General features: G+C 40.3%; 1 protein-coding gene across 1 annotated transcript in view; it reads left to right on the top strand.

The window, feature by feature from the left end:
• The window catches only part of CCDC6 (coiled-coil domain containing 6), a 117,549-nt gene extending 110,224 nt beyond the window's left edge, over positions 1-7,325 (top strand). The window contains exons 8-9 of the mRNA XM_012445758.2: positions 1,508-1,632; positions 3,002-7,325. Of these exons, the coding sequence (XP_012301181.1) occupies positions 1,508-1,632; positions 3,002-3,196 (320 nt within the window). The 3' untranslated portion in view covers positions 3,197-7,325. The remainder of the gene's footprint in view (positions 1-1,507; positions 1,633-3,001) is intronic.
• Positions 7,326-13,040: the final 5,715 nt, after the last annotated feature.

The following is a 13,040-nucleotide window of genomic DNA, read 5'->3' as shown; positions in this document are numbered from 1 at the left end:
TCCTGAATCTCAGTTGAACTCCTGACAGGGTTCGACTTAAGAAAATCATTATTGTGGTGAAAAATATGTCTTAATGTAAGATCTATCCTCTTTTAAATGTACAATACAGTTATTGTTGACTATGTACAATGTTGTGCAGCAACTCTCTTTTGCTATTCATTTTGCTAAACTGAAACTTTATACCTGTTGAGCATCCAGTTCACCACCATTCTACTCTGTGTCTATGAAATTGGCTATTCTCAATTCCTGATATAAGTGGAACCATGTGGTATTTGTCCTTCTGTGACTGGCTTATTTCACTTAGCATAATATTCTCCAGGTTAATATGTTGTTGCATATGGCAGGATTTCCTTCTTTTAGAGTGAATAATATTCCATTACATGTTCATATACACCCTATTTTCTTTATCTGCTCATTTGCTGATGGACAGTGAGGTTGCTTCCACATTTTTGTTATTGTGAATAACACTGTAGTGAATACAGGATTGCTAATATCTCTTTGAGATCCTGATTTCAATTCCTTTGTATAAATACTCAGTGGGATTGCTAGATCATGTGGCACTTCTAGTTTTAATCTTTTGAGGCATTTTCATACTGATTTCCATAGTAGATGTACCATTTTACATTCCTACCAACAATGTATGTCTCCATATCCTCACCACCATCACTTACCTTTTTTTTTTTTTTTTTGATAATGGCCAGCTTAACAGTTGTGAGGTGATATCTCACTGTGCTTTTGATTTGCATTTCCCTGATAATTGTCTTTTCATCTAACTATTGGCACATTTGTGTGTCTTTTCTAGAGAAATGTCTATTCAAGTTCTTTGTGCAGTTTTTCATTGTGCTATTTGAGTTTCTTTGCTTTGAGCCATAGGAGTTACTTATGTATTTTGCATATTAACCCCTTACCAGGTGTATGGTTTACAAGTACCTCCTCTCATTCTATAGGTTGCCTTCTCAGTCTGTTGACTGTCTCCTTAGTGCAGATGCTTTTTAGTTGAATGAAGTCCCCCATACCTTTTTTGCTTTTTTTTGTTGCCTATGTCATATCCAAGAAATCATTGCTAAGACCAATGTCAAGGAGCTTTTCCCTAATTTTCCTTCTAAGAGTTTTAGAGTTTAAGGTCTTAGCCTTTAATCCATTTTGAGTTGACTTTTATATGGAGTGTAAGATAAGGTCCAGTGTCACTCCTCTGCGTGTGAATATCCAGTTTTCCCAACACCATTTGTTGAAGAGATTGTCCTCTTTGCCCATTGTATATTCTTAATGCCCTTTTTGAAGATCAGTTGACCATATATGAATGTTTATTTCTGTGATCTCTATTCTGTCCTAGAACTTAACTTTTATTTCCCTTGTTGTCCGTACCATTTAGGGAGCCCACCATTCTTTTCATCTGTTTGTATTTTTGTAGGTGATTGAGAACTTCTGCAATTTAAAACCTCCTAGATAGTTGAAGACACCAGATAATTGAGCTTAAAATGATACTTAATTTGTTGTTATATTTCAGGTCTATCATATGCAAGTCACACAGTTGGTTTCACGCCACCAACTTCACTGACTAGAGCTGGAATGTCTTACTACAATTCCCCGGGTCTTCATGTGCAGCACATGGGAACATCCCATGGTATCACAGTAAGTGTCCACAGGGTAGGAAACAGCACTTTACTCCTGAAAGTGGTACTGACTGGTGTTTTGGAGATCAGGATCAGTGCCCTTAGATATTTGCCCTTCTTCCTGCCTCCTCCATCAGTTCACCTTGAAACTGTACAGACTTCGAAACAGTTTGATACCAAATTCTGGTATTAAAACTAAAATCCTTCCCAGGAGACAAAACTAACTTCACTTCCTATGAAAAATTACCCTTTGTGAAATATAATTTGAACACTGGCCAATGCTTCGATTGAACTCTGGCCAGCTCCTCGCTATAAAGAATTATTGTTGGTTGCCACAATGTCTAAAGGTATTTATTGTCTGCACCTTCACAGTTCACTGACCTTCAGTATTCTTCCTGAAGTTAGCCTTTCTTGTCATGTAACTCAGAATTTTCTCTCCTTGAATTACAAGGAAGCTTAAGTGCATCTGGTTCCAGCTCTACCCAAGGGAGTTTTTTCTTTAGAGCTGGCAATATAGTTGACAAATAGAGCCATTAGAAATGTAGCTAGTGGAGTGAGAGGATTGAGGGTATTTCCAGTAACAGAAATACAAATATTTCAAAGAATAAATTCTTAAATTTCAAAGAAAAACCCTCTCTTAATAATGCACTTAAGATATTTCTGAAGCTGTTTTGCCAGTTTGATGGACTATATGTAAAAGTAGGAACCTTTTTTTTTTTTTTTTGAGACAGAATCCAACTGTCACTCATGCTGGAGTGCATTGGCACGATCTCGACTCACTGCAACATCTGCCTCCTAGCTCAAGCGATTCTCCTCCCTCAGCCTGCCGAGTAGCTGGGATTACAGGCACACGCCACCACACTTGGCTACTTTTTGTATTTTAAATAGAGATAGGGTTTTGCCTGTTGGCCAGGCTGGTCTCGAACTCCTGGCCTCAGGTGATCTGCCCGCCTCAACCTCTAAAGTGCTAGGATTACAGGTGAGAGCCACGTGCCCAGCCTCAAAAATAGGAAGATTTTTGTTGAGCTGTATCTTTCAGGGTATGGAAAGCTTGTTGGAGATAAGCGGTAGAAGGAATTAGTGGCACACACTGACAGAAAAGATTTAAGGGGATATTTTACAGCTCTCATTGAAGGACCCAAGTCCAACAATTTGTTCAGCACAAGTTGTGCAGTAATTTTATGTAGCTTTTTCATAAGTAGAAGTGTAAAACTGCCTTATTTAAATTTTATTACTGGTTCAGAAACCAGTAGGGATGAAGAAGGAAATCCCTGGTTTCTTGTCTTTGTTGGTTAGTGTTTAATTAGCCCCAGTGCCGAGTCAGGCTGTGTTAGGTAGAATGAGCCATCTGCACCTAGACTGACTTGCTGTTCCTGTGCCCTCCGCAGAGGCCTTCACCACGGAGAAGCAACAGTCCTGACAAATTCAAACGGCCCACGCCGCCTCCATCTCCTAACACACAGACCCCAGTCCAGCCACCTCCGCCTCCACCCCCGCCACCCATGCAGCCCACGGTCCCCTCTGCAGCCACCTCGCAGCCCACTCCTTCGCAACATTCGGTGCACCCCTCCTCCCAGCCTTAATGCATGAGCTTAGTCTGAATTTCAAGTTGGGACTCATCCAATGGAGCCGTCTACTCAACGCCAAAGGCTTCCTTCTCTGGCATATTCGGATCTGACTTATTTGCACTGAGGTTATCTAGGCTTCACTATCCATTGTGTTGTAAATGTTTGTCAGAAATGCAGCCAGTGTTGTGGGTCTACAACACTAACCAGACGACTTTTTCCATCAGTGTTTTACTTGAATCTTCATGTACATCCATTCCCTGGCTGGAACCTTCGCTATTCGGTATTTGGTATTTCAGCAGCAGTGTGCAATTTTTGCTTGGCCCCAGAGCTTCATTCTCCTGGCTTTTAGGTTTGTAAAAGAAAAAGAGATATCTTTTTTATATTTTTTCCATGAATTTGCAGAAAATTACTGAGCTGTTGTTACCCTGTTCTCTCATTATAATAGTGTTTACCAAACATACCAGTAATTCAGCACTACAATTCAGACCTTTGAAAATCTAGCTTTCAGCATAGAACAGAAAGTTAGATGAATCAGTGCCCAAGACATATTTTCTGTTTAATAGAACTTTCTACAGATAGACTTTTTACAGGTTATTTTCAGTGTATTATTGACATCCGTGTCTCTCGTAAAACAGATGGCCTGAAGTAATGAATCATGTGGCTGTACCTTCATAAGATAAATGGGATGGATAATTATCGTATATTAAGATGTGATTCTCTTTTTTATCCTTCATGTTAATCTACCTAACCTGGCCCCCTCTAACATGAGTCGATAAATGTTGTCCTACTCACCCGTGGTTTCAATGGCTAATTAGAATGTGCTATTTGATTTCTGCTGCAGAAGGCAGTGTGATTATAACAAAAACAATGTGGCTTCCCTCTTTCATTCTTCATTTGTGTTCTCCTAAAATAGAATTTGAACAAATATTTTAAAGGTGCAAAATACTATTAGAAAATACTATTTGAAATGGACATTATAGGAATATCTTGGTGTAATGGCCAGAAAAATACTGTATTGCTTGGCAGACAAGAAAAAAGGTCTAAAGAAAAGTAGCACATTAGCATTGACGGCTGCTTATTTCACCCAGCATAGCAAGTGCAGTGTATAAAGAAGTATATTCTGAGTATATTATTTCCATTCATTTAGCACAAATAAATCATTTGGTTTCACTTTGCAGTGGAACACTGAGTCACTCTTTTCTTAATACTTGCAACATCTTAATTTTTGTTTTTCAGCAGTTGCTGTTTTGTACTTTGGTAGTAAAGTGATTTTTACCACCTGTGTTTGCATATTTATATATGCTGTGGATGAAAACTTACTAGAGAATGTATATTTTATGACAAGAATGTGTATCTGTTGGATATAATCAGAACTGAAAATTAATTTATCAGTAATTTTTAAGAGTCCATGTTTTGTGACAACCATCTCTAATAACCAATTCTTTATTAAACACACTCCTAAAAATAAGGAACCATGGCATTGTAGATATTTAATATTGTACAGTATAGAAACCTCCATTTTTGCCTTCAAATGCATATTGAAGAGTTAACAGAATGAAAAAAAAAAAAGTCTTGTTGGATAATAGTGCTTGACTAGCATTTTAAGATCTTGAGAGTAAAAGCAACAATAAGATTTTTTTCACCTCTTCCTGTTTCCACCCCCAAACTGAGACCGTCAATCGTTTGGAAGAAACTGTAGGTCTATATAAATTTTATTTATAATGTATGTATAATATACATAATCATAGTACAGTTCTCAGATGCAGGGAAGAAGTTTGGCATTTAATCATTGAGGCTTTAGGTTTTTGATACGATCAGACTGGGCCATGTCAAACCAGGAATTTTCACCAACAGTTCACTGACCCTCCTGGTACATTGCCATTCCAAGGAATTCTGAGAGTAGGCAAACAAATTTTGCCTTCATGGTACAGTTCTCAGTTTTTCTTATAGGAGAAGTATGGTATATGTTTACAAGAATCTTTTCTGAGATCATAGATTTCGATGCTGTGGATAGTGTCTCACACCCAAACGAGAAAGTCCATAATGGAATGATCTTCCCTTAGCTTCCTATCGATTTACTTACCTCTTGAAAGCACAAATATTGAAACATTGCCATATGTTGAATTTTTAAAAAGCACTTGGAGTGAGCAAACAGTTCCTGATAAATGCCTTTTAGAGATAGGTTCTTGACATTCAGGCATCTGCAGAAGTGTTCTGCTGGTTCCCCAAGTCGTTTCACTTCAAAGTAAAACACAGCTCCTTCAAACAGCACTTTTTCAACATAAATCTAGTTGCCTCTCCCTGTGGTGGGCATTCAGAACTGATAGAACAAACACTACTCTTTTGAATTTGATAGTTCATGTCCTTTAAAGTGTTTGACAACCCTATGCGGAGCCTGTAACACTTGGGTAGTACCTGCTAGGACAATTTCTTGGCAATTGTCTAGCTACCAGGGATCAGTAAGATTCAGATTCTGAGCCCATAAAGGCAAGAGCCCCTCTCACCTATGGGAAGCTGACTTCCCTCAGGTGGGCACTTCTTATGGGGACTCATTATGGCTACTGCCATTCTGTTACCCACTCTCCCAGGTGAGCCCTGGATCGGCTCCCAGAAGGCCTTTGTAAAATCAGTAGCCATCCTGCAGGCAGGCGGAAGCAACAGGGGCTTCAGTAGCTTCATTTTCCCGTCTTGCAGACAGAGACCCTTGGCTACCACTGTGCTGCTAATAGGATAAGTACTCTGTTGCCAGATTACCATGCCTTTTATACAAAACCAAATTAACTTACCTAATACCTGACACCTCTCTGGGCTCTGAACTGCTTTTTCTCATCAAGCATGCTAGCACTGTAGACAGAATTCTAGAAATTTGGCAGATAGTGGAAGTCTTTAATTGAACTTACTCCTTTGTTGACTGAAAGGAGTTTTAAATTCTGAGCTCCTGAGATACTGACTAGCAACCATGGAATGAATGTGTGACCAGAATGTGGCTTTGACACCAAGTGCTGCTGTCCCTTTGTAATTGGCTTCTAATGGATTCAACCAGAAATAATTGATAATGTGAATTTTTGTTAATTGTTCACTTGTAGGAAAATAGAATATGTAGACATGAACTTTTCCTGCACGAAGCCTTGCTTTTAGAGGATGCCCTATAAGGCAAGAAAAAGCATAGTAACTTGTGCTTTGAGAGCTCAATATTTGTATCGTATCAGTACAGAAGAAATATTTCTGTGTAACTTGATCTTCTGTCTAGTACTTGTCTTATAGGTAACCAACACTGAAAACTTTGTAGTGATGACTACCAAAGAAATACATAGTAAAACAACCTTTTATTTCCAAATTGTTAAAGAGCCAGCCATTGATGCTGCTACATGAGTTCCATGCTCAAGAGCCATTGTAAGAGATTAAGGGGTTTCTAGGTTTTTGGTGTTTTCTTGTTTTTTTTTCTTTTTTCTTTTTAATTTTTTGATTAAAACATACACACAGCTGTTAGCATAAAGTTATGGGGGCATTTTCTGGGATGCTCAGCAGTTCTCATTAACTGCCAAGCCCAGGTTGCCTCTCGTGAGGCAATTGAAGGAATCCTGTGTCTTGATAGCATGGGTGCTGTGTGTGCGTGTGTGTGTGTGTGCGTGCGTGTGTGCGTGCGCGTGCATTCATGCCTTAACTCGGGTTACTGCTCAACTTTAGTTCTTGACTTAGTCTGCACCGTCATCTAGATTGTTTTGTACATCTCGGTCTGAACTTCATCCTGGCAAAAACAAAGTTGCAGGCACAACAGTTTAAGAATGCATTCCTCCAGAAGAGTATCTGGTCAGATTGACCCTGAGCCTTCTTTGGACTTTATTTGGAACTTAGCCTGGAAAGCAAAACTGGACTGTCCAACAGAAAGATATCAACAAGGAAAAGAGGAGAGCCACGCGCTAGCATGCCTTTTGCCTCTGCATATCTGTGCACACTGTATGTTGTTCATGATAGCTTGTCTACAACTCGACTAGGTTGGAGTTCTGGTAATAGTGGCAATCTTGACATTCTTGGTCAGAGTTTAGAGAGATGTAAGACTTTCTTATTTACTCCTTTATGTTGATTAGTCTTTGATACATGTGCTGAATCAGAAACCTAAATAAAGATAATTTTTTAAAATGTACCTCTTGAGCCTTAAAGTCTATCTCTTTTCATTTCACTCTTTGGGAAAAACAACATTGTTTTCCTGTTGCTTCTGACAGACATCTAACTTAAATTGTAAACTCTAAAGGCTGCCTTAGAAAGTAAACTTAAACAGCTGGGTGCAGTGACACAAGCCTGTAGTTTCAGCTACTCAGGAGTCTGAGGTGGGAAGATCACTTGAGCCTGAGAGTTTGAGGCTGTAGTAAGCTACAATGGCACCATTGCACTCCAGCCTGGGTGCCAAAGCAAGATCCCATCTAAAAAAAAAAAAAAAAAAAAAAAAAAATGTAAACTTAGGAAAATGGCATGAAAGGGGCTGGCATAAGTTTTATTTGTTTTTGACAGAGTCTCACTGTTGCCCAGGCTGGAGTGCAGTGCTGCAATCTTGGCTCACTGCAGCCTCCACCTTCCAGGTTCAAGCGGTTCTCCTGCTTCAGCCTCCCAAGTAGCTGGGACTACAGGTGTGCGCCAACATGCCCAGCTAATTTTTGTATTTTTAGTAGAGAGAGACAGGGTTTCCCCATGTTGACCAGGCTGGTCTCAAACTCCTGACCTCAGGTGATCCACCCACCTCAGCCTCCCAAAGTGCTGGGATTACAGGTGTGAGCCACCATACCCAGCTAATTTTCTTTCTTTTTTTTTTTTTTTTTTAAGCCTTTTCAGTGAACTTTATAATGGATAAATTTCAAAAACAGTAACAGGAATGGGAAGAGAGAGCAGATCTTAAAACAGCAAAAGTGAGAATGTTCCAAGTACTGATTGGTGTGTCTGATATAGTGTAGCCTCACGTAATATAAGGCAAGCACACAACGCACAACAGGTATAACGATGAGTGAGCAGAAAGCTTTCTAGCTTAATTAATAATTTTGTTTCTTAATCAGAGTGCTGGCTACCTGGATGTATTGAGGTTTTGAAAATTCACTGAACTGTACACTAACGATTTGTGCACTGCTCTGTATTTGTGTTACATTTCAGTTTAAAGCAGTAAAACTAGGAGGTTTTGAAAAGGGAAGCCACGCCCATTTCCAAAACGTTACATACAAACACATATATGTACAGGATTTGGATGTCACATCTGGGATGTTTCTTAAGCTTTAAAGTTTCAATCCATCTGTATGGTGTTTTTTTCCTCTGCTTTGTTGGAAACATGGCTTTGGGATCAATTCTAGGTTTGAATACCAATTATTTCCCTGGGATAGTTACTTAACTTTTCTGAGATTCAAGTTCCTTACCTGTAAAATAAAAATGTTATGTGCCCGGCTAGAATGAGAAAATTGATGCGAAGGTACAGTATAGTCCTTCACACATAAAATAGGACATGGACTAGTCTCTTCCATATCCATCCAATGACTGAATATTTGGGGTAATATTTTAGACATGCTTGGGGGGCATATGGTTTGTCAGTTGCATTTTCGTAAGCCCATAGTAGTTAGAGTCCACATTCTGTGGAAGAAATGCACAGTATTCAGCGGGATCCTCTTAGGAGTATGGTTTTCAAGAACCCATTTGTGATGCCATTTTTTTTTTTTTTTGAGACGGAGTTTGTCACCTAGGCTGGAGTGCAATGGTGCCATCTCAGCTCACTGCAGCTTTTATTTCCTGTGTTCAAGCAATTCATCTGCCTCAGCCTTCCAGGAAGCTGGAATTACAGGTGCCTGCCACCACGCCCAGCTAACTTTTTGCATTTTGGTAGAGACGGGGTTTTGCCATGTTGTCCAGGCTAGTCTCGAACTCCTGACCTCCGTTGATCCATCTGCCTCGGCCTCCCAAAGTGCTGGGATTACAGAAGTGGTGTGATGCCATCCTATGAGTACAGACTATTTAAATCCAGGCTGTTTTCTATATAAAAGTAAACCTTCAGTGAGCTTTGACTGACTCTGGGTTAAGCAGGATTCCATTTTAACTCAGTGAAAGCAATAAGTTTTTAATTTGGTTGAAATGACCAAATGACAACACTCCTCTCTACCCACGGAAGCTGGATTTTAGTTGTAGCCTGGTGAAAATATTAGCCAAGGAATTACCCAGGACGTCTGGATTCAGGTCTTATCTTCGTCCTGCCCTAGCTTGAATGTTCTATTGGTGGAGATAGCTGTTTTTATTTCAGGTTGAGTTTGAAGAAAATAATTTAAACAAAAAAGTGCTCAAAAACAAGTAAGTAAAGGTTAAGCTGCATGTGTACTTTATAAAATTTTAATATCTTTTAAAGGCTGTGTGTCCACATGGTGCTTCTAAAATTGAAACGGTTGGTCTAGAACATTTTTTGTGTTTATGTAAAACTCTTAAGTAAATCTAAGAGGTCCTTGTTTTAACATGTAGGCTATTTAAATTAAAAACTTGTGGAAATGCAATTATATTCTGTCATATAATTCAGCTCAAACTTTTAAACATTCTCTTTAGAAAAACAGGAAGAAGTCTGTGCATGGTAAATTATGGTTTGTGTCTGATGTGTATGTTGACATGAGAGTTTGAATTTCTGTTCCTTAAAATTTTCTGTCCAATATCAACTGTGATTTCGTATTGCATTGAGTGCTATTGAGCTAAACATATTTAGATCTTTTTCCAAAGGTCTTATTTTCTGATACTCCACTGATAACTTAGTGCAGCTTTCAAGATTACTAAGTACATCAAGAGGAGATCTTAGTAATATTAAATTTTTCATCTTAACAAAAAAGGGAAAATCAGACTCAGAAAAACAGATGTTTTCTCAGGGAAACAATGATGGAATTAGCAGACAAGGATGTGAAACGAGACTTATAAATGTTCTCCATGTGTTTGAGAAGACAGAGCGAAGCATAAACATGGTAAGAAAAATTTAAAAAACCTGCCAGGTGTGGTGGCTCACGCCTGTAATCCCAGCACTTTGGGAGGCTGAGGTGGGCGGATCACCTAAGGTCAGGAGTTGGAGACCAGCCTGACCAATATGGTGAAACCCCATCTTTAAAAAAAAAAAAAAAATAGAAAATAAAACCTAAATTGATCTTTAAATATAAAAAATACAATATCTGAAATTTAAAACAAAAATCATTTAAGTCTTTTCTGGATTTATTTTTATACTCTTTGACTGTACCTGAGAAACATTAAAAGGCACCCCTGCTGGTCAGTCACGGGCAAAATGACTCATGCCTATAATCCCAACAGTCCTCCCAGCCAAGACAGGAGGATTGCTTGAAGCCAGGAGTTTGAGACTAGCCCGATCAACATAGTGAGACCCCCATCTCTACTAAAAATTAAAAATTAGGCCTGGTGGTGCACGCCTGTTTTTCTAGCTACTCAGGAGGCTGAGTCAGGAGGATCACCTGAGCCCAGGAGTTTTAAGCTGCAATGAGCTATGATCGTGCCACTGCATTCCAGCCTGGGCAACAGAGTGAGACTCTGTCTAAAAAAAAAAAAAAAATTGGGAGGCCGGGCGCGGTGGCTCACGCCTGTAATCCCAGCACTTTGGGAGGCTGAGGCGGGTGAATCACGAGGTCAAGCAATCAAGACCATCCTGGCCAACATAGTGAAACCCCGTCTCTACTAAAAATATTAAAAAAAATTAGCTGGGCGTGGTGATGCGTGTCTATAGTCCCAGCTATTCGGGAGGCTGAAGCAGGAGTATTGCCTGAACCCGGGAGGTGAAGGTTGCAGTGAGCCGAGATCGCACCACTGCACTCCAGCCTGGCGTCTGGCGACAGAGCAAGACTCTGTCTCAAAAAAAAAAAAAAAATGGGGTTGTTGGCGGGCAGAGAACTGTTTAAATTCAAGTTAAGCGTGATCTACTTTTCTCTCACCAGGGGATCTTTGCCTGTGTTCTGGTAGACCACAATTGGGAAATTATTAACCCTGGGGACTTACTACCGAAATCTATCACATTGATGTTGGTCATGAAGCCTCGAGGCTTAGGGTAGCCAGGTACTGCAGAAGGAGTCCTGTGAGTTCAAGTCTGGTCTAAGTGCAATTTTTAAGCTTCTATTTCCTCTTCTATAAAAGAGGAATGAGAATGATGTCTTCAGGATCAAATGAACATATTAGTGTTAAAACTTTAGATGCCATAAGGTTCTTTTTTTGTATTGTAATTCACTATTTCCAATATCATTTCATTCATCCTACAAAGACTCTTAAAACACCAATTATATCAGCCAGTGTGTGTGGCACTGAGAATGCAGTGGGGAGCAAGGAAGCTGCAGTTCCTTCCCAAGTGCGGTGAGTGTTGGGGTCGGAACTCCCCAGCATCAGAAGAAAGGAAGGGTCAGAGAAAGCTTCCAAAGGAATTGATCTTTAAGCAGTTCATTGAAGAACAGGTGGGATTTAGGTGAAGGGTCTTGGATAGAAGGATCAGCCTGTGTGGAGATGAGGGGGCTATAAGAGCCTTGATCCAGGTGGTGACTGTTTGGGGTCACTGAGACAGATGGGTGCAGAAAGCTTACTTGCAAGGTGATTCCTGGAAGTAGAGGGAGAGTAGAGAAAGTGAGGCCAATGAAAGGTAAGTTAAGAGCTGGTTAGCGAGTGGGCAACCGGAGCTGAAGGCCACCAGGGTATCCACAAGGAATAACTCAGAATGTGCTTCAGCATTGGGGTCCACTGGCTCCTTTCACCCATTGGTTGAAGGTGCCCCTGGAGAGAATGACCCCCCAGCCCAATTTGGGTTTTCTGGATTGTGTTTAAGAGGCTTCCTCAAAGGCCCAAGGCAGCAAAGCCTCAATGAAGGTTGCTGGCAAGGTTAATGAGTGTCCACAATGAAATCAGGTGGGCCACAGGGCTTGATGCCTTGCACTAGGTCTGTTACAGGTGGCCTGGGGGCTAAAAAGCTCTCACCATCATTTGGTTTGGCCTGAACAGTTCATGAACATTTGAAATACTTTTTAATTTAAAAATGAAGGCTGGGCACCATGGCTCACACCTGTAATCTCAGCACTTTGGAAAGCTGAGGCAGGCAGATCACCTGAGGTCGGGAGTTCAAGATCAGCCTGACCAACATGGAGGAACTCCATCTCTACTAGAAATACAAAATTAGCTGGGCATGGTGGAGCATGCCTGTAATCCCAGCTACTTGGGAGGCTGAGGCAGGAGAATCGCTTGAACCCAGGAGGCAGAGGTTGTGGTGAGCCGAGATCATGCCATTGTACTCCAGCCTGGGCAACATGAACAAAACTCCATCTAAAAAAACAAACAAACAAAAAAAAAAAAAAACAGTAGACTTGTGTTTGTAAAAACCCAGATTCCTAATTTCTCTTGAAAGGCAGGGCCTCAGGGCCTCATCCCTCCATTGCACAATCAGCTAGGGCTGAACGATACCAACGATACCTATCCCCTGGCATAGATTATTTCAGGTGTGAAAGAAGTTTGATATGGCTGGAGCTTATGTGCATTCTTGGAAGGGAGAAGTAAGAATTTGGAGAGAGGTCTGCACCAGAAGTTCCTAGCACATGTCCAGCTAATAATAAGATAGTTTGTAGACAAGGGACTGTGATAAATCAGTATTATAAGCCTCAAGGTTGGTCAAGATATGAGGTAAGATCACAGTGTTAGTGCGTTCTCTCAGCTGTGACACTATCTAATTTGCTCCTTACTCTCCTTACTATATATTCCATATATAGCATGATTTCAGCAAGCTGAGATGAGGATGTGCTCACGGGTCTAGAGTTACAGAGATGAGTCAGATAGGCGTATGCTGATAAATGTTCAACACTTCTGCTTTCTGAGAGGATTTTTATTG

The sequence above is a fragment of the Aotus nancymaae genome, unplaced genomic scaffold (genome assembly GCF_030222135.1).
Source record: "Aotus nancymaae isolate 86718 unplaced genomic scaffold, 86718_ANA_hifiasm-v0.15.2.pri h1tg000010l, whole genome shotgun sequence".
NCBI classification, from domain to species: Eukaryota; Metazoa; Chordata; class Mammalia; order Primates; family Aotidae; genus Aotus; species Aotus nancymaae.
The sequence above is the reverse complement of the archived record's forward strand: the minus strand, read 5'-3'. Positions and strand labels throughout refer to the sequence as shown.